Below are 24,349 nucleotides of genomic sequence, written 5' to 3'. Positions count from 1 at the left end.
TGCAGCAAACCGAATCTTGAATTCCACCTTCCAGGAGCTAATCTGGTAACATAGGATTTTAGTTGTCTCTAGGTCCAACAAGGGGACATTACAGATGTGATTGGAGAGACTACCACACCCTCCAACTGGGATAAAATTCTATATCACTATCCAGTACATAAACATTAAGGGATTGCATCCCATTTAATTGGAAGTGTTTCCTAGATAGTTAACCTGAAATTCATAAATGAAATAAAGCCAATGGAAAGAATCACAGTTGATAACTGGAGAAAAGGTTCAGTCACCATTGATTTCCATCTGTGTAGAAAAACACAGCATTTTCTTGCAGTCTGAGAAGCCACTGGTCGGTAGAAATTTGGAAGCATATGTACTCTTCAAATAAGCTAAGCTAAACAAATATAAGGATAATATCTGCATTAATTTGTATAAAAAGATTTTATTTCAGATAATTACAATACTTGTGCCAGTATAAGATATGAAAGGATTTCTTTAATAAGGTAGCATCTATGAATACGAAATAAAATTCGTTCAGTAGATAACATTCAGTGAGACACCAAAGAAAAAGGAACCTTAAAGCCAGAAGAATCTCTTAAGAAACTTACAGAGCCTTTGCCAAACAACAATCGTGGAACGAATTTTAAAATGAAAACAACAGTTGAGTGTATACTTGAAAGGTGTCGAATTATGCAATATTGATCAAAGCTGGGCACCTCCCCCATCAGATGGCGCCAAGCTAAGTCACAAGATTCGCCGAATTTCATCCATGAAGTTTGATTTAAGCAAATTTTTACCCTTTCTGAACTTCATCCATGTTTTATGATATTTAACTTAATATTGTTATTTATAATAAGATTATTTTATTTTAAAATAATATTTTACTTATTTAGTTTAATTATTAAGCAATGTCAAACTATTTTAACAATTTTGTAGATATATTACTTATATTTAAAAATAGATAAATATATATAAGTTTAATTTAATGTCGATTTTTTTCCGAATTTTTACCCTTGCTGAATTTTATCCGTAGTTTATGATCGACGAACTCGAATTCGATTTTGAAGCTTGTGACTTAGGTGCCTAGTTTTTAAAAAATTCAACTGTTCAATCTTACTTGTCAATGAAAAATTTAAAAAGTTCTCAAACTGCCATCCATGTGGTGAACAAGCTTATAGATGTACACACAGACAGAAATTTAGAAAGTGCATGATATTTGCAGCTTTACAACAATTTGTAGCTTTTCAAGAAAATTTCCCACAACATGCAATTGCATTACATTAATGATAGATCTTTCAGCCTAACTACAACAATGATCTATGGTTGTCCTCCGCATGACTCGCAGATTTTCCCATCTTTACACAATCTGTTTCATATTGAAAATAACATATTTAAATAATAAATACATTGATCTTACTTTCACATAGTCTGCATGTCCAGGGCAATCTACATGTGCATAATGCCGCTTGACTGTTTCATACTCAACATGTGCCTGAAAGTAAACAAGCATAATGTTAAAGAAAGGATACACATACTCAGCAGAAGCCTAAATATCATAGGTAATTTTGGAAAACTACGATCAAAAAATAAAAGTTCAACATCAGTCTATAAATAGCATTAAATACATAAGTGCTGCATAAATCTAGGAGTTGTATACAGACAAGCCAACTTGAAAAAATAAGTAAAGCTGATATCCAGAAAACAAATAAAGATGTCCAAAAATCAAACCAGGAATTGCTGTTTTTACATGTACCATATTAAGCCAACAATATATTTCAATAGTTGTGAGTGATCAAAACAAACATCTATTCCATAATAAAACATCACAATCTTAGAAAAGAGCTGACCGTAGCAATGGTAATTCCTCGGGCTTTCTCCTCTGGAGCCTTGTCAATCTCATCAAAAGCAACTGCCTTAGCTTTACCTTCTTCTGCCAATACCTGCCCAGAAAACAAAAACATCACAGACATCACACTTCACTAATCACTGTTGATCTTGCAAATTCGCTAGGATTAGAAAAGCTAATAAGGAATAGATTTCACAGCTAAAACTGCCACTGATGGAAATTAAGTACGATCAGAAATAGGAAAAGACACAGACAACATATAGCAATTTTCATATAATAAATATTTAAGCTAGATTCCAATTTTTTCAAACCTTCGTAATTGCGGCCGTTAAAGTCGTTTTCCCATGGTCAACATGTCCAATGGTTCCAATATTCACATGAGGTTTCCTGAATTAAACTAACATATTATCAATACTGTAAATTATTTTAAGAAACAATTTAAATGCGAAAGAAAAAGGAATTTGAAACACTAAAACATACTCATTTACCTCATTGTAAATGCAAAATACACATACCAAATTAGACTTGCTAAACGTTCATTCTTGCTTGTCATTACAAAAAATAGAGCTGAAGATTAATAATTTAAGGCTCAAAAGTAACTGGACAGCTATTTGCATGAGGTTCCCCAAAATAAACAAAATAAACACTACAATATTTTAAGAAACAACAACTTCAACAAAATATAAACCATCTTTATTACCACGACATCTGTTGGATCATATTGTTTTTCCAAGTTTTTTTTTTACAATATGCAGATATTTATGTATATCAAACTTCCCTACTTTACCAGTGCACTAAAGGAAATCCCCAGATCCAAGTCCAATTTGTTCTCAATCTGGTTACCCTATGAAACTACACAAGCTGCAACAAAACATATCAACATTCAGCCGACTTCACTCTGCAGTGGACCCAAGTAAATATGGGTCCATTTGGAAGAACACGGCAAACCTAGGGTGGACTCTATTTTAAATCTGTTTCTTTTTAACTAAGAGGTTAACTAATCAACACAAAAATGTGAGCCTTAACCCTAAAGTGACACTAAACACTTTGAAACGTTAAACAAATTCATTTAACTTGGTTTGAATGCAAAAGACACAAACCAAATATACTTATTAATTTCCAATCCTGGTTGTCATTAGACAGACAGTTGAAGATTGATCATTGAAGGGTCCAAAGTGATTGGAATGCTATCTCAATAGTTTGAAAACTTGCAAAATCACAAGTTCTTGTGAAAGACCCTTGGCCAAGCTACACGTGAGTAAACTCAGCTTGTGAGTTTTTCCCAGTTTTTCAGCAAGTCACCAGCAAGCAAGTTTGCCATGAAATTTGCCTGCCAACACAAAATAACCTAGTATGTGGATAGAAAAGCATCAAAACAATCAATTTTCACAACTTCTTCTTTATCTCGCACTCCTTCAATACATTTACAAAATCTTGTGGAGCTCACAAGTCCAAAGGTCTCTCCATGTAGTCTTGAAGGCCTTAATTTGGGGTTGATGGTGGGGGCTCCGCCCCTTACTCCTATCCTGTATGATGATAGGGAAAATATCAAAGCCAATGCCCCTCAATCCCTCTCAGGGCTCTGTCCCTAAGCCCTACTTTGGTTTTCAACAGAGTTACTGGATTCGTGCCCCCTGCCCCTAGATACCAGTGCAGATGCATTTGGGTGCAGATGCACAGGGGGGGCATCTGAATACCCTGTGAATGCATCCAGGTGCTCATCCTTAGTGAATCCGTCTGAATCTAGGATCAACTTCTGAAGGAGATCAGCTTCATTTGCCTGGTTTATGCAATGTACTGAAGTATCAAGTTGAGGAATGTAGTCATGACTCATAATAATAAATATAATCTAGAAGACATCAATACTCAATAAGTAGGCCATATAGCAAAATCTCATGTTATGCATCATGACAATCAGTTATTTTAAATGCTGTATGCATGGATTTATCTAGCTGTCAGGCAACATTGCTAGACTGTGTCAATTAATCATAGTTTTGATAGTCAATTTGAAGATACTAATCCTCATTTAGGCCCACATGCTTCCCTCCTATGTACCTAGCCACTTGAATTTCTCTATCTAATTTGTGTACCTGAGATCAAGCCATTCAGTGTTCTTCAAAAAAAGGTTTTTTTGCATGTGGATAATATGTTTAATTTTTGGATGTTATGCTAATCATAAGTCGAATAGCTTATGTCAGTTGTTCATTCATGCACTTGTTTACTAAATGCATTGCAGGTGTCCATAAGACTAAAACTTGGAAGAGCCAAGCTCTTAGCAGATGGTAGTCTGTGTATATACAGTAGAGCTGTTCCTGTATGATGCAAAGTTGAAACAGAAAAGAAAGATGAGATCATCAGCCGGTGCATGATTTTTTGTACAACAGTTGCAAGTAATTTTGTATTATATGTCATCTCCAGTTTTCTAAAGAATTTGATAAAACCAGGCCCATGTATAAGGTTTTAGTTTTGGTAAGCCATTGTGATATTTGCCACTGTTATCTCCTCTTTTCCTATAGTTTTGATTTTTTTTTTTTTTTTTTTTTTTTTTTTTTTTTTTTTTTTTGTGTAAATATCTACACACCTACCCAAAACCCAAAGAAAAAAATTCATGTATCCACACACCTAGTTCTCGTACCCGCATACATCTGCACCTGAACCGGTAACTTGGATTGAAAATCAACATATTATACTTGTTTTGGGTCCATATTTTCCATGGATTAAAGTTGTAAATGTCATATACAAATTTGTATTTTACATTCATATGACACTAAGATGTGAATTTAAATTGATTTTTGACTCAAAGTAAAAACTAACTAGAGATTTTGTAATCCATTTTATGCAGTGAACACCCACATGAACACACCCCCCCCCCCCGGCAACAATTTAAAATTTAAAAGAAAAAAAAAAAACCTGAAGCACCTGATGTTGGGACATCTTGGGGACGGGTACTTGGAGTACCCAAGTACTGTCACCACCACCATTCAGTATCCCAAGCGCCATTGGGACACGTCTGGAACACGAGGATGCTCAAAAGTCCTATTTTCTGATAATTTGAATTTCTATTTGAGTTATTACTTTCGATTGTTACAATTGGGTATGTACTATGTTGAATGTTCAATAATTCTGATTCGTGTTGCAATTTTGCTACGTTCAAGTATTTCAATTTGGTATGTTATACTGAAATATCATTTCACAACTGGCATTTCATGTTCTATATGTGTAGCATACAAACACCCTCCCCTCCTCCCTACCGTCGTCCAGAAATTGAGGCCCTTTGTCCCCCTGTTTTGGAAACTCGTCCCAATATCCCCCAATGCTTGTGTTCCATTAATTTTATGTGTTCTTGGCCCAACACCCCCTAGTGCTTGTGTTACATTGGTTTTATGTGTTCTTATACATTATATTACAAATTTATGTGGATTTTAAAGTAAGAAAATTTTGACGTCAGCCAAGTTTTGCCAAGTCACGTAGTTGTCCAACCATGGCTATTCCTACATATCTGCAAGAGCCTATTTGCTGCCAAGGAGATCATAGTACAAAATTTTGGGTCGTAGGTAGGTCATTTCCATTTTTTTCCTTCCTTTATTCTTTTACAAATAAGCTCTCTTGCTTTGTTTCCATTCTTGTAAGACAAAACTATTATATGAGCTGGGTTTTTTCTGCTTTCATTTGTTTGGAGTCTAGATGTGTTGTTCTCCAAACTTGTTGCAAATGGAATTACAATGCCAGCTAGTTCAAGCTTCATGGACAAACCCACAATAAAAAGAGACACAAGTTCACTATTATTGAAGCACATCAACGCAATACACTAGGTTCCAAGCGGCGGGAAGCATAGAAGAAATATAGAAGCTCATATAGTCAAGTGAAAGACCATTTGTATGGTATTCCTAGTGTCGAAATCTGATGTAGCTCCGAGACAGATCTTCTCATATCTGAGTTCTGTGATTTCAATTTCTCTTGTATCAGCTGGTTATTAGTTCTTCTGCAAGTTTTGTTTGTACCTCTTCAGCCCTCTAGTTTCTGTTTGTGACAGTTATGGATGTCATTATTATTCATTTATTGGTTGATTGTGTTCTCTGCTCTAAGCAAGCTCTGTTATCTCCTCCAATACATATGGTTTTACTTATATTTCTCAGCATATATTATTTTGTCTTGGCATATGATTTTTTATATCGAAGCTGTGCTATCTGTCCACTGCTCTTAAGCATTATGCTGACTCAGACTTGCCACTTGTGCAATCTGATGATGACTGGAATCCTACATTTCGTGCTTCAAGTATATATGCGAACGTGGAGTGTGGGCAGAGCCGTTTTAGGGGTTTCATATTTTGCAGTTTGCTTTATTATCAATTGGAGCTGCGTTGTTTTGTTATTATTGTCAGTTTATAAAGACAATGATGTCTCATCAGTTTATTTTCTTCTGTAAGACTGTAACCATTATTCTTCATATAATCTCTGCACTTTATCATGGTCATCGGGTATTATTCCTGCAGCTTCTATTCTCCCCGCCAAAGAGAAAAGATTACTAAAAGTACGTTTTAGTATTTCCCCATATGCAAATACCATGAAGGAGAGATTATTCGATCAGGCACTGATCATATGTGGCTGAGTTTTTATTATTGATACTGTATTGTGTTTTTCTAGAATCGTTATTTGGGCAGTAGAACACTATTAGTGTCTAAATACATCTGATCTATGATATCATTCTAATCTTCATTCAATCAGAGGTTGTATAAAAGATATTACAGAATACAGAATATTGTAATTGTTCTTATTACAAATTCAAATCATGAGCACAAGTTTGGTGGGTTGGATTGATTCCCTCGATGACAAGGCTTTTTTCAAGGATAAAAAACCAAGTCTTGTTTGTTTTTCTTAAGATTTTATATTTCATTTCTTAAAATGATTCTAGTTCAAATTTTAACATGGTATTAGAGCCAAGTTGAAGCATTTCAATCGTGAACCAGAAGCTCTTTCATCTTGTTCATTCTTCTTGATTGTTCTTTGCTTCATCATCAGTGTGTGAAGATGGTGAACGGCTTGAAAGTTGAAGACAAGTTAGAGAAATCTTCAAACTTTGCTTCTTGGAAGCCAAGAGTTCTGATTGATCTTGAGGAAAATGATCTTTTCAACTATATAAAGTTTGATGTTGAAGAACCATTGGATGATGCTGGTTAAGTTCAGTGGAAGAAGAATAAAGTAAAGGCCAAAAAGATCATGATTGTCTCTGTCAAAGATCATTTGATTTCAGTGATTTCAAAGTTAGAATCTGCTAGAGAAATGTTCAACACTCTGAAGTATCTATACAAATTTAATAACACCGGTAGAGATCTTGCTCTAAGATGTCAATAGCTGCACATTAAGATGTCAAGAAGAGAATTTGTGATCTCCTCTTTCATGAAAATTTCAGAACTCAAAGATCAACTTGCTGCTATTGGTGATACTTTTGGTGACAAGGACCTTCTTGTGTTGGCAATGAATGATCTTGAGGAATATGATCTTTTCAACTATATAAAGTTTGATGTTGAAGAACCATTGGATGATGCTGGTTAAGTTCAGTGGAAGAAGAATAAAGTAAAGGCCAAAAAGGTCATGATTGTCTCTGTCAAAGATCATTTGATTTCAGTGATTTCAAAGTTAGAATCTGCTAGAGAAATGTTCAACACTCTGGAGGATCTATATGAATTTAACAACACCAGTAGAGATCTTGCTCTAAGATGTCAATAGCTGCACATTAAGATGTCAAGAAGAGAATTTGTGATCTCCTATTTCATGAAAAAATCTTCAAACTTTGCTTCTTGGAAGCCAAGAGTTCTGATTGATCTTGAGGAAAATGATCTTTTCGACTATATAAAGTTTGATGTTGAAGAACCATTGGATGATGCTGGTTAGGTTCAGTGGAAGAAGAATAAAGTAAAGGCCAAAAAGGTCATGATTGTCTCTGTCAAAGATCATTTGATTTCAGTGATTTCAAAGTTAGAATCTGCTAGAGAAATGTTCAACACTCTGAAGGATCTATACGGATTTAATAACACCAGTAGAGATCTTGCTCTAAGATGTCAATAGCTGCACATTAAGATGTCAAGAAGAGAATTTGTGATCTCCTATTTCATGAAAATTTCAGAACTCAAAGATCAACTTGCTGCTGTTGGTGATACTTTTGGTTACAAGGACCTTCTTGTGTTGGCAATGAATGATCTTACTCCCTCGTTGGAGTCATTCATTCAAAACATTAGTGGAAGAGCTGAGCTTCTAAAGTTTGATCAATTAAGAGCTAATTGCATTCAAGAAGAATGTAGGTTGGAAGCAAGAGGTAGCAATCATAGAAGTCTTCATGAAGATGATCAAGTTCTTGTAGCTCATACAACAAAGGGCAAAGGGAAGAAAGAAAGCTTCAAAAGATTCATTGATAAGATTCTTGAATCAGCTCCTGAATTTAAGAAAGAAAAAAGAGATCTCTCTTGAATTCAGTGCTTTAGGTGGTTAAAATTTAGTCGCTTTGCAAGAGATTGCAATGTGAGACCAAAACCTTCTCATGGAGCTGTTGTTGCAGATGTGGAGAATTCTTCTCCTCAAAAAGAGTCTTGAAATAATTTTAAAGGTGTTCTTTTTATTTCTGCACTTTCTACTAATATTCCTACAAACAGTGATTCATGGTTAATTTACAGTGGTGCATCTCGTCACATTAATGGATTCAAAGAGCACCTCTCTGATTTGAAGGAAAAGGACTCTCACTTGCAAGTCATCATTGGTGATGATGCTAGTTACTCAGTAAAAGGTGCTAGCTCTACATCTTTTAAATTGGATTCTGGTATTCCTCTCCATTTAAGTGATGTGTTATTTGTTCTAGGTATAAAATGAAATCTGCTTTCTATATAAGCCTTAGAGGATAATGGATATCATGTGGCTTTTGTTGATGGTAAAGTTTGGCATCAAAAAAGAATTCTGATTTTAAATCACCACATAAAATTGGAGTTCATCATGACAACCCCTACAAACTTTCTACTTGTCCTCTTCATGCACTTGGTCTAAATTCATCTGATTCATGTTAGTTATGGCAAAAGATGTTTGGGCATCTAAATTTCAGAAATCTAACCTCTGAAAAAAGCCATTTTTCGTCTTCCTAAACTAAATCAGGATCATGAAGCAGTTTCCAAGGGATCCACTCTAGGTAACACTTTTCATGGTAGCAAATCTAGAACTAAAGAAATTCTAGAACTCATTCATTTAGATTTATGTGGTCCAATGTTTGTTGCATCTCTTAGTGGAGATCGGTACTATATTTCTGATAATAATAATTCCTCTCGTAAGTGTTGGATCTAATTTCTTAAATCTAAGGAAATTGATGAAGTGTTGTCTCATTTCAAAGAATTCGAAGCTTTGGTTGAAAATTTGTATAACAAAAGAATTAAGATTCTAAGATCAGATAATGGTGGAGAGTATGTGTTTGGAAATTTTAATAATTTTTGTATTCAAGTTGGGAATAAGAGGGAGTTTTATGTTCCCTACAATCCTCAACAAAATGGTGTGGTCGAAAGAATAGGACAATTGTTGAAGCAGCAAAAACAATGATTCATGATCGAAGTCCTCCCACTTTTCTATGGGTTGAAGCTTTTAAGACAGCAGTACCATTCAGAATCATTGTCCACATCAGATTCTTGACAACATTACTCCTGAAGAAGCTTTCTCAAGTATCAAACTAGACAATGGCTATTTTAGAATTTTTGCTTGTCCAGAATATATATTCACATTCCTAAAGAAAATAGCACAAAGTTGGAACCATCAAAAAAGAAAAAAGTTTTCGTTGGCTATCGTGATTCTTCAAAAGCATATAGAATTTATGTTCCAAGACAAAAACAAATTGAAATCAGCATGGATGTCACATTTCATGAAATTGTAGCTTGCAAATTATCAGAAGGCTCTAATTTTGAAAATGATGAAGAAAATGTTGAGAAGTCTCAAGATTTTGTTATGACTGATCCAAAATCACCTTTAGAGATTCAGAGAGAGACTGCAGATTCAGATTTTCATGTTCGTCCATCTTATCCACTTGATCCCGTTGATTTTTTAGTAGGTCCTAGTGCTACTCCAGACAATAAAAAAAGGCCCTTGTGCGCTAGAAACATAATGGAAGAAGTTGAATCTATACAGCTCCTCAAAAGTTTGCTAGTTATGTTGCATTGATGAGTCATATAATTGCTTCAGAGTGTTGAAGAAGCAAGCCTTTAATCAGCAAGTGTGGAAGGAGGCAATGATGGAAGAGTATCAATCTATTATAAAATTGATGTTTGGAATGTTGTTACAAGATCAAAAGGTAAATCTGTGGTTTCTTCTAAATGGTTATTTAAAATTAAGCGAGTTGTTGATGGTAGTATAGTGAAATATAAGGCTAGATTTGTTGCTAGAGGATTTTTTGAAAAGGAAGGCATAGATAATGAGAAACCTATGCACCTGTAGCTCGCTATTTCTCTATTAGAACAATTATAGCTATCCCACCAGTGAAGGGCTAGAAACTTCATCAAATGGATTTTAAGACAACATTTTTAAATGATGTCATTGAAGAAGTCGACATTGAACTGTTGATATGTTTGCCATTGCGCGAAAAGCTCAAGCTATCAACAAACGTCACAAACACCAAACTTACCTAGATCAAAAAGAGGCAGTTAAGCCATGTTGTGAACCCCGAAGGAGTTGCTGACCACCAAGTCAACAATCTCCCCCTTAGCACCAACTAAAGATTCCGCACCGATAGAATGAAGAAGACCTCCTGAGATTCAAAGCCATGACCCAAGGCTCTGATACCAATTGTTGGTATGTTTGCCATTGCGCCAAAAGCTTGAGCTGTCAACGAATGTCACAAACACCAAACTTACCCAGATCCAAAAGAGGCGATTAAGCCATGTTGCAAACCCCGAAAGAGGTGCTGACCACCAAGTCAACATGAACAGCCTAAAATATGTGTAATTCGTGATAAAGAATCATATGTATGCAAGCTGAAAAAGGCCAATGGTCTTAAGCAAGCTCCTCCAGCATAGTATGGAAGAATTGATATTGTATAAAAATCTTCTAAGTTTGGATTTTCAAAAGAATGATGTTGATCAAAATTTGTACTTTCAAATAAATGGTAACAAAGTGTTGATCCTTGTGCTCTATTTTGATGATTTATTTCTACGTGTTGATGATGATTTGATCGTTAAGTGTAAGAGTGAGCTTACTTCAGAATTTAAAATGAAGGATCTTGAACTATTGTATTACTTTCTTGGGTTTGAGGTATGGCAAAGTCTAAATGGTATTATTAAGTCGAGGTAAATTTGCTATAGATATATTGAAAAGATTATGGAAAATTCCAAATGGTATTATATTACATCAAGGTAAATATACTATAGATATATTGAAAAGATTTCAAATGTTGGATTGTAAGTCCATGGTCACATCTTGTGCAAGCAAATCTGAAGAATTTACATGAGGATGTAGCAGTTTCAGATTCAGTCGATGCTACCATGTATAGGTAGCCAATTGGCTCATGAATGTTTTTGGTTATGCAGTAAATAAATTGAGTCAATTTGTATGTGAACCAAGGCAGATTCATCTTGTCGCAGCCAAACATATTTTGAGATATGTTCGTGGCACAGTGGGATATGGATAAAAAAAATCATTGAATGTTAAGCTAACTTTGAAAAGGCTTCTCCGATTCAAGATTGGGCAGGATATGTCTCTGATAGAAAGAGTTCTTCAGGTTGTAGTTTCAATTTGGGTTCAGCTATGATTTCTTGGTGCATCCAGGAACAAACTTGTGCGGCTCAAAGCAGTGCTGAAGCAAAGCATGTCACAGCATGTACAAATGCAAAAGAAGCTGTGAGACTTTGCAAATTACTTAATGGCTTATTTGGTCAACTTTTTGAACCTAGTATGATTATGTGTAATATTCAAAGTTGTGTAAAGCTTTTAGTAAATCTAGTTTTTCCTAACTAGTCGACACATAGAAATCAAATATCATTATCTGCAAGATACGGTTCAAAGAAAGGTTATTGTGCTCAATATATTTCTATTGAAGAGTGTTGGCCTGTCTTTGGCACCCAACTTTTAAACTTGTAAAACTGAGCTCTGCAAATAAATTTCCCTGAATCCTCTCATAATTTCTAGTGATTTTCACTAATGATGTCTTTGTGTAGTTGTGCTTTATAAAAGGATAGCATTGGCTGGAGTGTTGAACTCGAACCTTGAACCTCAGAGTTCATAGTTCAGAATTCAAAGTTCAAATATGCCAATCCCCAGCAATCAGTCCAAAAGTACAATTTCTAATTCAAAGCACAGTTCATCAATTCAGCAGTGCAGATTCAGGTGTGAAGTTCAATGTTGCAGAATCAAAGTTCAAGAATCATTAGATGCCATGTGTTTATCTGACTTGCAATGCCCAAGGCTAAGAAAATATAGCAAGCTTCAAGTGTTAATATGCGGAACATGATATTCCTATCATCAAATAAGTTCAAATATAGCCATAGACATCTGAAAAATCTCACGGATGTCAATGAAATAAAAGAAATGTGAGTGAAGCTTGGGGCCATGCTCTAGTTGTTTAGCTGAAGAGTGAAACAGAGCACACCTAGGATCACCTGGAAGGGGAATTTTGTATCCTGGCATATTGGTGGCAGTTGTTGTAAGCACTATCACAAAGTAAGGAAATGTGCATGAATGGTTAGACACAATGTTAATTGCAATCTCAAGATCCACAGGCTATAACTGTAAGTGCTAGACACCACTCAATCCCAATCAAGGTGGCTCATTGCCATTGATAGAGTTGGCTTCTCTATCAAGAAATGTGGTAAATGACTCATGGTATCAGTGGAAAGATATGATAAATAGAGAATTATCAACATACATAGGAAAACATGAAATCATTAAATTCAAGACCAATCAGAATCTGCACAACATTGGTCGAATCAGTTCTCCATGTGCACTTCGATCTTTCTACATATATTTCCTTGTTCAAAATGATTGATCTGTCTAATGTAACTTTGATATCCATGTGAAGAAGAAATGCTATATTGTTGGCACTGGCTTTGATCCTTCCCAGAATGACATAAAAAGCTCGCATCTCATTAGCTGAGGATCATCATGTATGTCATCGATTTCAGTATGGGTTGTGATGTTTTGAATCCGATTCATCTTTCTCAATGATGAATTTGTCAGGAGGTTATATCTGCGGCCATCAACATGAAAGATAAGTGCAAATTGCTCGAAATGATTCTTTATATATATTTGGAGTAAGAAGTTTTCTTTTATAGAAAGGCATTTTGTCCCAGAGCTCCTGCCCTCTATCAACACCAAGGAAATACTGGAAGCCTTTCATCTAATGTTGTTGACAGTTGCGAAACCCAACTCAACAACTCTGGTGCCGATTTGGGAGCTCAGTGGATGAGCATTCAGATTCACAGGATATGCATTTTACTGTCATATGTGTTGGAGTTGGAGCCCTCAAATATAGGGACAAATGCAGTCATAAGAAAATGTAAGCTAATACCGAGAGAAGTCGTAATCTTAAATCTCTCACACTGAGTCTCACAGGACATAAATTGGGCATGACTGAGTATGATAGCCTACAACACCCATTTAAAAGAATAGGGTTTGCACAAGACTTCTGCAAAGAGGAGTGTCCAATTTGGCAAGATATAATTGTAGCGGGTTTTGGTGTATTATAATTTGATAAATCGGTAATTAGGTGCGCTCAGTCTCCACCATTACCTTTGGAGAACATGGACATTACATGCGAGTGAACAAGGCACACTCGGAATCAGATATGTCACCCATTGCCAGTGTTGGAAGCTTGTATAGAAGACTCATTTGGCAGAAACCCTACAATGATGACCATTTGGAACACATACCCAAAATCGCTATAGTCACATGGGAACCATCAGATGCTAAAGAGATAATCATTGACCATCAAGATAAGGAAGTTGAGGAGCCGAACACCCCTGGAGTAAAGAAGTTCATTGAGAAATAGACTTGACAGTGATAAGGTTCATTGGTGATACTGCTAATCTTTCAAGTCCCAACATGAAAATTCCATTTGGACAGATCATGGTGATGCCAAAGCAGGTGGCAATGGTGGACGGGTAATGACTATAGATGCTTCGTTGACCCCAGTAAAATGAATGCCGACTGTTTAACAAAATGACAGCCATGATTTATCACATATCGCAGTGAAGAAACAAGGATCATGACACATGTTTTCTTACACAATTAACAACTCCTCATTGTCAAGCCATGCGTCCACCATAAAAGGCATCATGGATATAACTAAAGGATATAGGCATCTGTATCTATGTGTTGGCTGGACATTGCAAATGTGGGCAGAAAGGGTCATGTAAAACAAAGTAAAGATCTTTTCCTAAAGTTTTATTTTAAGACTCTAATACTCCTTAATTTGAAAATGGACTTACATAACCAAAGAAAGAAAAACACATTTTCAAGAATCAGTTATGCAACTGAATTGCTACGGGGATGGTCAAGTTTAAATGTGAAACAAAGTCATTTAAGGGTTTCTTATTCTTTTGCACCAAGTCTTGAGGCTCCAGGGAAGGGGAATATTTGCTGAATGTTATTGTAACAGAGAAATAGTGGATTGATTCTATTTTCTGCACCTTGATTGTAATTGCAGGGATAAAATAATGACATGGTTATTCTGCCATGCTGTCACAAGGTTCGAATTCGTCAATCATAAAATTTGAATGAAATTTGGCAAGGATAAAAATTCGACAAAAATCATCTAAACAGCTAAACATTGCTAAATAATTTAACTAAATAACTCAATATCAGTTTAAAATAATATACTCTTATATTAAATAACAGTATTAAATTAAATATCATAAAATTTGGATGAAGTTTGGAAAGAGGAAAAATTCGTTGAAATCTGAATCTCATGGATGAAATTTGACGAATCCTATGACTTAGTTGTCATGTATTTGAAATGAGAAGGAATTTACATGTATCAGATCTTGAGGTATGAATGTGGGTTTCCTGGATTGAAACTGATTTTGTGGTCTTTTCTTTCCTGTTTTAAATACAATTCTGTATTATCACATCAAGTTCATGTGTATCTGTAAATCAGTCGGTTTGTATACTTATAGTTTGCAAAATAAGATATTTAATTCCTTTCATTTCCTCTGTAATGTGAAAGGCTTAATAAATGGTCTTGTGACTGTTTGTTGGTCCTTCTCTCTTTGTTCAATTTACAAGTCTAATAACCACATTCATCCCATGTTTATGGATGGATGTCAACAAGCCTTTATGTCTTCAGGTCAAAGACATAACTTATAGTTGGCATAATAAGATATTTAACTCCTTTCATTTCCTCTATAATGTGAAAGGCTTATAAAGATCTTGTAGTTGTTTGTTGGTTCTCTCTTTGTTCAGTTTACAAGTCTAATAACCGCATTCATCCCATGTTTATGCATGGATGTCAGTAAGCCTTTATGTCTTCAGGTCAAAGACATATCAAGTTGTTCGATTCACTGAACATCATCTAGGAGAGAGTTGTACCTCTCAATTCAGAGGAAAACTATCAACCCCGTGGTAGTCTTTCCAACTATTAGTTCTACTTGTCTCCTCATTTTGGGCATTTAAGGGTCGTTTGCGAAGATATTTTTGAGAGGACAACAATTTACAAGTCTAATAATCACATTCATCCCATGTTTATGGATGGATGTCAACAAGCCTTTATGTCTTTAGGTCAAAGACACATCTTATAGTTGGCATAATAAGATATTTAACTCCTTTCATTTCCTCTATAATGTGAAAGGCTTAATAAGTGGTCTTGTAGTTGTTTGTTGGTCCTCTCTTTGTTCAGTTTACAAGTCTAATAACCGCATTCATCCCATGTTTATGCATGGATGTCAGTAAGCCTTTATGTCTTCAGGTCAAAGACATATCAAGTTGTTCGATTCACCGAACATCCTCTAGGAGAGAGTTGTACCTCTCAATTTAGAGGAAAACTATCAACCCTGTGGTAGTCTTTCCAACTGTTAGTTCTATTTGTCTTCTCATTTTGGGCATTTAAGGGTCGTTTGCAAAGATATTTTTGAGAGGACAAATCTGTTTACTAACAAAGGGCAGAATGCAGACATTCTCATCAAACCTTTTCCTAGAATGAAGTTTTGCTACTTTTGAGATAAGCTTGGCACCGTGGAGAATGTTGTCCTTACCGAGAGAGAGTGTCAACTCCAATGACTTATTTCATAATGAGTTCTTCTCTGTGAGAGAAGTTAGAGGTGAGATAGTGGGCATAATGGAAGAGCATTCTCCTCTGGGAGAAGTCTGAGGTTTAAGCCCTCTTTCCACCCACTGCAAGTAGGCATGGTGGAAGTGTAGTCTTCTCATTTTCTTTCACCCTCTTCATGTAGGCATGGTGAATCCACCCTCTGCAGGTAGGAATGGTGTATTACAATAATAGATAAGACGTCTATTATTAGTTAATGGTTATCTTGTAAATATCTTTAGCTTTAGTTTGCTTTCGTTTTTTGCTTTCTCTGGAATAGAATGTTTCTATTCTTTACGATCGTTTCCTAAGGAAACATCGTCTCATTCTTTTGTATAAATTGACCTTTCGGTCTCTGTTATTAACAAGGCAAGTATTTACCAATTACCTCGTAATATGGTATCAGAGCTAACTTCTTGAAATTATTTGTTTAAATTTTTCCAAAAATTATTTCAGCTAATTTCTCCAAAACCCACCTAGGGTTTTCTGCTTGGAGAAATTCCCGAATTACAGGTCTACAAATCACGTGGAAATCGTGGCCATTTTTTACCATTTGTGACTGGTATATGCAAATCGCGATTTCTTTTGACCGAACTCCTCTGCAAATCACGGCTTCATAACTGGAAAAATGCATTTTTTGGAGGTCTGTGTATGGTCGGCCCGCATCTAAAATTGACAGGGAAATCGCGTTTTTTGCAACCCGCGCGATTTCTTCTATTTTTTCCTACAAATACAGTCACGACCTTCACCCAGTACTTGTCGCCTCTGCAATCCCACCTATTCTTAGTCATTTTTGAAGCAGATTCGACCACTTTTCATCAAGAAATCTGAAGTTTTTTCAAGCTTTTTTCAGCTAGGGCCATTTTTTTTCGAAACCCCAATTTTTGGGGTCGAAAAATTATTTTGTTTGCAAATTCTTGATGGGTTTTTCGAGAGCTCAATTGGGTTGTCGTCCATTTTTTCTGGGTGCCTCGATTAATGTGCCTCAATTTTCGAGCCAGCGGATTCAAAAAACGACAACAGATTCCTTTTGGGTTTTTCGAGCTCTCTTCTGGGTCATTCTCCGATTCTTCTGGGTCTTTCGTATTTTTGCCTCGAAGAACGTGCCTTTACAGATTTTCACAATTTTTCATTGAAAAACGTGCCATGGCATCTCTGACAAATATTCTGCTCAAGCATAATTCCAAATTCAATGGTCACAATTATGGAACCTGAAAGCAGCGCATCATTGCAATCTTCGAATATTGAAACACCGATCAACTTGTTCTGGGTGTTACGCAGCGTCCGACTTCTCCGGGTCCTGATCAAGATACATGGGATCTGAATAATCGAGAGGCAGTAATGCTTCTCAAACTATCCGTAGCTGATGACCAGCTTTCTCAGATTCCATCCGGCAAAACAGCTGCCGAAATCTGGACACATCTCAAAGGTCTTCATGAGACTTCCGACAAGAGCAAAGCCTTCTTTCTGAAAAACACTCTGTTTTCTATTGTCATGGATGAGCGCACCTCGCTCCAGGCACACCTGAATCGGATTCAGGAAATCCGTGATCAGTTGCCATCGGTCGCAAGATGGAGGAAGAGGATATTGTGCTAATCACTCTTCGGAGTTTACCAAATTCCTATGAGCATTTTATCGAGACTCTCAACATCACATCTACTGGTGTTGATCTAAAGTTCACTGATCTCTGCACCCTGCTACTTCAGCAAGATCGGTGGAAACAACAATTCGGTAGCAGCTCCAGTTCCACCTCCACTGAGCAAGCCTTTGCTGCGAAATCCTTTCAGAAGGATAAGGGCAAGTTTTAGCAACCATCTCAGCAGAAGTCTTCTGCTCCAGCATCCGATGGTACCAAAAAGAAGAACATTCAATGCAACTATTGCCACAAGTATGGTCACATGAAGGTTGCATGTTGGAAACGCTTAGCTGCCCAGTCTAAGCAATCAAGTTCGCAACCCAAAGCGAACAGTGTAGAGCACACTGAGCAAGCGAAATTTGCCTTTTACGCCTTCATGGCTAAAAGACCCGCAGATCATGTGCAGTCATTTGCCTGGTACATTGATTCAGGTGCCTCTCGACATTTCACTCACCGCAGAGACTGGTTTACTGACTACCAGCCTTATTCAGATTCTGTTATCTTTGGTGGTGGAGAAGAGTACACAGTTATTGGTAAAGGCAACATTCAAATTCAGTCTGTTGGGAGGAAGCTCATATTCCTTGATGTGTACTACGTTCCAGGGATGGAACTAAATCTACTCTCGGTCAGTCAGTTGCTGCGACATTCTCCGCGCTTGGCAGTCACCTTCAGTTCACATCAGTGCACCATCACTGATCGGGCGACTAAGTCTACTGTTGCAGTTGGTCTTGAGGATCATGGTCTTTTCAGACTTACTGATTCTAGTGATTCTCAGGACTTAGCTATGGCTGCTCGGCGATCTTCCATCAGCACACTTTGGCATCAGCGATCTTCCAAGAGTCAGAAACTGATGCTTGCTGGATATAGCAGTCTTCACAAAGCCTACTGCCTTATTGATGTTGAGACATCTTGTCTCATATACAGCCGCGATGTAGTCTTTGATGAGCAGTGAGGACCATTCATGCATGTTTCTCCTGTTCCTGATCCAGCAGACCAGCCTATGCAGGTTCATGATTTGGGAGTTCGGCTTCCATTAGGTCCACCTGATGGGAGGGCTCCAATAGCTCCTACAGCTCCAGTCCTGCCAGTGATACCTGTACAGACACCTCCAGCTTCTCCTGCAGGATCACCGCGTTTTGAAGATGCTTCACCTGAGTTTGATCCAGATTCTTCTGATCAGGATCCTGTTGATCAAGCATCTCCTAGTACTACTGTTGGTCATTCTCCTCTCCGGCCTAAGTGGTGGGCTAAGACACTTGCTGATCTTTATGATGATGAGCTCATTGATGGGAGAACTGCTCGAAAAAAGAGCAAAACTACAGATTCTGTTAACTTTGCTCTTATGGCCAACATTCACAGTGTGTTTGAACCTCAAACATATTCCGAGGCTAAAGGAATTCCAGAGTGGGAACAGGCCATGCAATCTAAACACCAGAGCCTGCTGAAGAACAACACTTGGGTCCTTTCTGATCTTCCCCCAGGGAAGAAACCCATTAGCTGCAAATGGGTCTACAAAATCAAATACAAATCAGATGGTACTTTGGATAAGTACAAAGCTCGTTTAGTGGCAAAGGGCTTTTCTCAACGTCAAGGCGTTGATTATGAGGAGACCTTTGCTCCTACTGCAAAGATGAGCACCATCAGATTAGTCCTAGCCATGGCAGCACAGTTTGGCTGGAAGGTCCATCAGATGGACGTAAAGAGTGCTTTCCTGAATGGTGATCTCCATGAAGAGGTCTACATGACGCAGCCTCGTCGTTTCAAGGTTGCTGGTAAAGACCATCAGGTTCTCAGATTGGTAAAAGCTCTCTATGGTTTGAAGCAGGCCCCTCAGGCATGGTACATCAAGATTACGTACCTCAGTGATCAAGGCTTCAAGAGGAGTTCTTCAGACTCAAATCTGTACATCAAAACTACTGACAATGACATCATCCTTCTGGTTATCTATGTGGATGATCTGATCATCACTGGCAGTTCGGCATCTTTGATTCAGGGAATCAAACAACACTTATGCCAGTCTTTTGATATGACTGACCTTGGGCTCATACATTATTGCTTAGGTGTTGAAGTTTGGCAACAGTCTTCTGGTATATTCATCTCTCAGTCCAAATATGTCAGGGCCTTGTTAGACAAATTCCGAATGCAGGATTGCAAACCTACATCTACACCTATGGAGAAAGGTCTCAAGTTATCAGCCAAGTCTGATTCTCCTTCCGTTGATGATGCTACGTATAGGCAACTAGTAGGCAGCCTCATCTACCTATCTGCTACTAGGCCTGATATCAGCTTCGCAGTCAGCTATATTTCACGCTTTATGACAGCTCCTAAGGCTGATCATTGGATGGCAGCAAAGCGTGTGCTTCGTTATGTGAAGGGCACTTCTAATTATGGACTTCTGTATTCTCAGAGTTCTAATCCTAAACTCAGTGGGTTCACAGATTCAGATTGGGCAGGCTCTGTTGATGATAAAAAGTCAACATCTGGATATGTGTTCAGTTTGGGATCCGGTGCAGTCACATGGACCAGCAAGAAGCAGCAGGCAGTTTCTCTCTCTTCTACAGAGGCTGAATACAGAGGGACTGTTAAGGCAGGATGTGAAGCTATCTGGCTTCGTCGGATGCTTGGGGATATGCAGATGTCACCAGCAAGACCGACTACCCTGTTTGTTGATAACGAAGGCGTTATCAAGTTAGCACGGAATCCAGTCTTCCATGAACGAACCAAGCATGTGGATGTTCATAGTCATTACATACGACAGCTGGTTGAAGATGGGACTATAGATCTGCAGTATGTTCCTACCACAGATCAGACTGCAGACATTCTCACCAAGCCTCTTGGCCCTGATAAGTTTGTCAAATTCCGAGGACAACTTGGTGTGTTAGATAGATTAACCATTAAGGGAGGGTATTACAATAATAGATAAGACGTCTATTATTAGTTAATGGTTATCTTGTAAATATCTTTAACTTTAGTTTGCTTTCGTTTTTTGCTTTCTCTATAATAGAATGTTTCTATTCTTTACGATTGTTTCCTAAGGAAACATCGTCTCATTCTTTTGTATAAATTGACCTTTCAGTCTCTGTTATTAACAAGGCAAGTATTTACCAATTACCTCGTAATATGGTGGAAGTCGTGTGTGACTCCTTATCTTATCCTTATCTTTCCCCTTCTAGGTATAGCTATGGTGAATATGTTTTATGAGATAATATTCGTTTAGTGTTATGATGAAATAACACGTTGTTATTGTTATGATGAGATAACAATTGTTCATTGTTGTGTTGAGATAACAATTCTATTAAATCTACAATGAGATTTGTATTGACATTACTATAGGTTGCAATCATGTGCACTTGTCATGGGAATGTACTCTGAAGATCTCTCTCTTGCCAACAGGGAGTGTTGAAATTTGATGGAGCTGCAAGACAAATCTTATCATGTCTCAATTCTTCTTCTATATCGGTTGGTTATAAGTTCTTCTGCAAGTTTTGCTCGTACCTCTTCAACCCTCTAGTTTTTGTTCATGATAGTTTATGGATGTCCTTATTCTTTATATATATTGGTTGGTTGTCGTCTCTGTTCTAAGCAAGCTTTGTTATCTCCTCCAGATCGTATAGTGTTTCTCATATTTCTTAGCATATATTATTGTCTTAACATATGATTTTTTATACAGAATTATCTCTCCACCGCACTTAAGCATTATGCTGACTCCAATTTGCCACTTGCGCAATTTGATGATGACTGGACTCCTATGTTTCGTACTTCCAGCATATATACCAACGTAGAGCGTGGGCGGAGCCATTTTTGTTGTTTCATATTTTGAGGTTTGCTTTATTAATAGGAGCTTCGTTGTTTTGTTATTTTTATCGGTTCATAAAGACAATGATGTCTCATCGGTTCATATTCTTCTATAACTGTTGTTCTTCATATGATCTTTGAAAAAACTTTCTGCATTTTATCATGGTCATCGAGTATTATTCTTACGGCTTGTATTAAAAGAATGTTTTGGTGTTTCCTCATATACAAATACTGTGAAGGAGAGATATTATTTGATCAGGCATTGATTGTATTTGGCAGATTGTTTATTATTGTTATTGTATCATATTTCCCAGGAATTGTTACTTGGGCATTTTATTGTTATTGTATCATATTTCCCATGAATTGTTACTTGGGCATTAGACCACTGTTAGTGTTTATATACATCTGATCTATGATATTATTCTAATCTCCATTCGAATAAAGAGCACAAATTGGGTGGGTTGGGTTGTTTCCCTCGGTGAAGAGGGCTTTTCCCAAGATAAAAATCCTTGTCTTGTTTGTTTTTCTTAAGATTTTATATTTCATTTCTTAAAAAAATATTTTGGTTCAAGTTTTAACACCCAGAAGAGAAATTAAGGCTTTCCTATGCAAGAAGGGTTCACCTATGCCAAAGTCTAAATTTGGTGGAAAATATTGCAAGCAAGAATAAACAAAAGAAGCAATTGCCCATTAAACAAGTCATCCTTTGGACGAGAAAGGATCTTGAATGATGAGGCTCCTCCTTCAACATCCAGTCTTGGAGTTTTAATATAGCTACCCAATTTTAACCATGCAGCAAGAAAAGCCCACTTCACACTAGAGAGTGAATAGACCATTGAGAAGAACATTTCAAAATGAATATTGAGAGCTCACTAGTCAACACATTGCAAAATGTGTCTAAGCATATTGTTTGTCTTTCAAGGTAAATTTGCTTGCTACATTAGCGAGAAATAATGAGTAAAGTTAATGAAGCTCCAAAAGGGTACAAGAGCACAAGTTAGGTGCACCTTTTGACAAAATGAGTGGAGCTTGTAGAAGACTCACTGGAACTCATTAAGAGTTCATGGGTCAAGACAAAGGAGTTCAATGTTTCCAATGGATGGAAAGATGCCAAGAATTAGCAGTTCATAATTATCAATATGATTATAATGTCCTCTATGGGAGCAAGGATTTTGGAAGTCATGGATTATGACATCCTCATCGAAGCCATCGAGTTAGTCATAATCGAGACAACACAAAGTATTGTAAAATGGTCAGCTTATTAGCTAATGCAAATTAATAATCATAGAGGTCATTGAGTTCGTCATAATGGAAACCAAAAAAATTGTGAAGTAACTAGCTTGTTTGCTAAAGCAAATTATTAACATATCTTTTAGACATCTTGTGTTGTCCATTTAATCAATTGTACACCTACTAAAGGTGACATAAATGATACAATTTTATGTTTAAATTTAGTTACTATTTATTTAAGTATGTTTTCTTCTTTATTTTTAAGACCAAATTACCCAGCAACACAATTACCTTGAGTAAACTTGGGTAGGTGTGGGAAGCACTTTCTAGCATTGTCATAAACCAACTTTAGCCTTATAGAGTTGGTTGATGACAATGCTAGAAAGTGCTTCCCACATACCTACAATCTCTTATTTGACATCACAATCTCTTATTGGGAGTGCTTGTCAGGAACCAGTCCCAATTTATATGAGTTGTTCTAACAACTCGCATACCTACAATCTCTTATTCGACTAATTATATTACCCCACATATGTGATATTCTAATACTAACAACCATATCCTAACCCATGTGACATTAATTCCTTACAAAAACCCCTTTGTGGGAACATAGGGGGAAGTACATCACATGAACTAAAAGGAGAATCGTATGGCTATGCACACTTCTAGTTTTACGTGTTGTTGTTGGGATCTTGTTGTAAATGGTCACCTATATACAAGAATTTATCCCACTTTTACTTGCAATGAACTTATCACTAACCAATCACAGTTTCCAGAAGTTTAGTAGTCAAAGGATCTGTATAACCAAATGCTCTCCTATCAATAATTTATTATATTATATTAACGATTTCATTATTATCCTCTTTTCTTAAGAAAGGATATTTTATAATATTTTACTTTGCATACAACAATGAAATGAAATGAAATGTCACTAATACAAAAGGTAACATCATCCTTAGTGGTTGATGAAAGATTATATTTAGCCTCCTTCCTCCCTGCCTCCAAAACATAAATTTAATCTCAACTTCTTCAATAAAACAAAGGATTAAGTTTTGTGTACATAAATTTAATCTCAACTCCTTCAATAAAACAAAGGATTAAGTTTTGTGTTTTCTATATATCATGCTTCCCAAAGTCCCACATTGCAAGTTGAATATGCAATTCTTGAGTATCTTCATGCAACCATCATCTAATTCTATATAAATTGAAACATCTTGATATGGTCCCCATTTTAGATGGCGCCCTTTTACATAATCGTGAGGTTTTATTGTTTATTTGCCCTTTCAACTATCCACATTATGGTACAAAAATCTTGATGCATGTAATATTATAATCTACATGGATCTACAAGAATTATTTCTTCTACTATACACATCTCTTGTGCATCTAGCATGACAAGCGGAAATCATTTAGTGGTCACCAATTTTAACCAAAACAAAGCCAAAAATTCAGTGACTTTGAACCCAAAGAATACCATACAAAAGCGAGAAAATACTCAAGATTCTTCTCAATCAACCAACTTAGGATATTGCCCTCCATACTTAACACTCAAGCAGCCAACTTAGGAAAATCCTCATGTAACAAACTTGCATTGA

General features: G+C 36.7%; 1 protein-coding gene across 1 annotated transcript in view; it reads right to left on the bottom strand.

The window, feature by feature from the left end:
- Positions 1–24,349, bottom strand: part of LOC149553090 (GTP binding Elongation factor Tu family protein) — a 62,589-nt gene that overhangs the window by 28,640 nt on the left and 9,600 nt on the right. The window contains exons 2-4 of the mRNA XM_089788604.1: positions 2,152–2,227; positions 1,842–1,934; positions 1,412–1,486 (exon numbers count right to left, since the gene is read on the bottom strand). Of these exons, the coding sequence (XP_089644730.1) occupies positions 1,412–1,486; positions 1,842–1,934; positions 2,152–2,227 (244 nt within the window). The remainder of the gene's footprint in view (positions 1–1,411; positions 1,487–1,841; positions 1,935–2,151; positions 2,228–24,349) is intronic.

Source organism: Cupressus sempervirens, chromosome 6 (genome assembly GCF_028749045.1).
Source record: "Cupressus sempervirens isolate cs-2001-9-10 chromosome 6, ASM2874904v1, whole genome shotgun sequence".
Taxonomy (NCBI): Eukaryota; Viridiplantae; Streptophyta; class Pinopsida; order Cupressales; family Cupressaceae; genus Cupressus; species Cupressus sempervirens.
The sequence above is the reverse complement of the archived record's forward strand: the minus strand, read 5'-3'. Positions and strand labels throughout refer to the sequence as shown.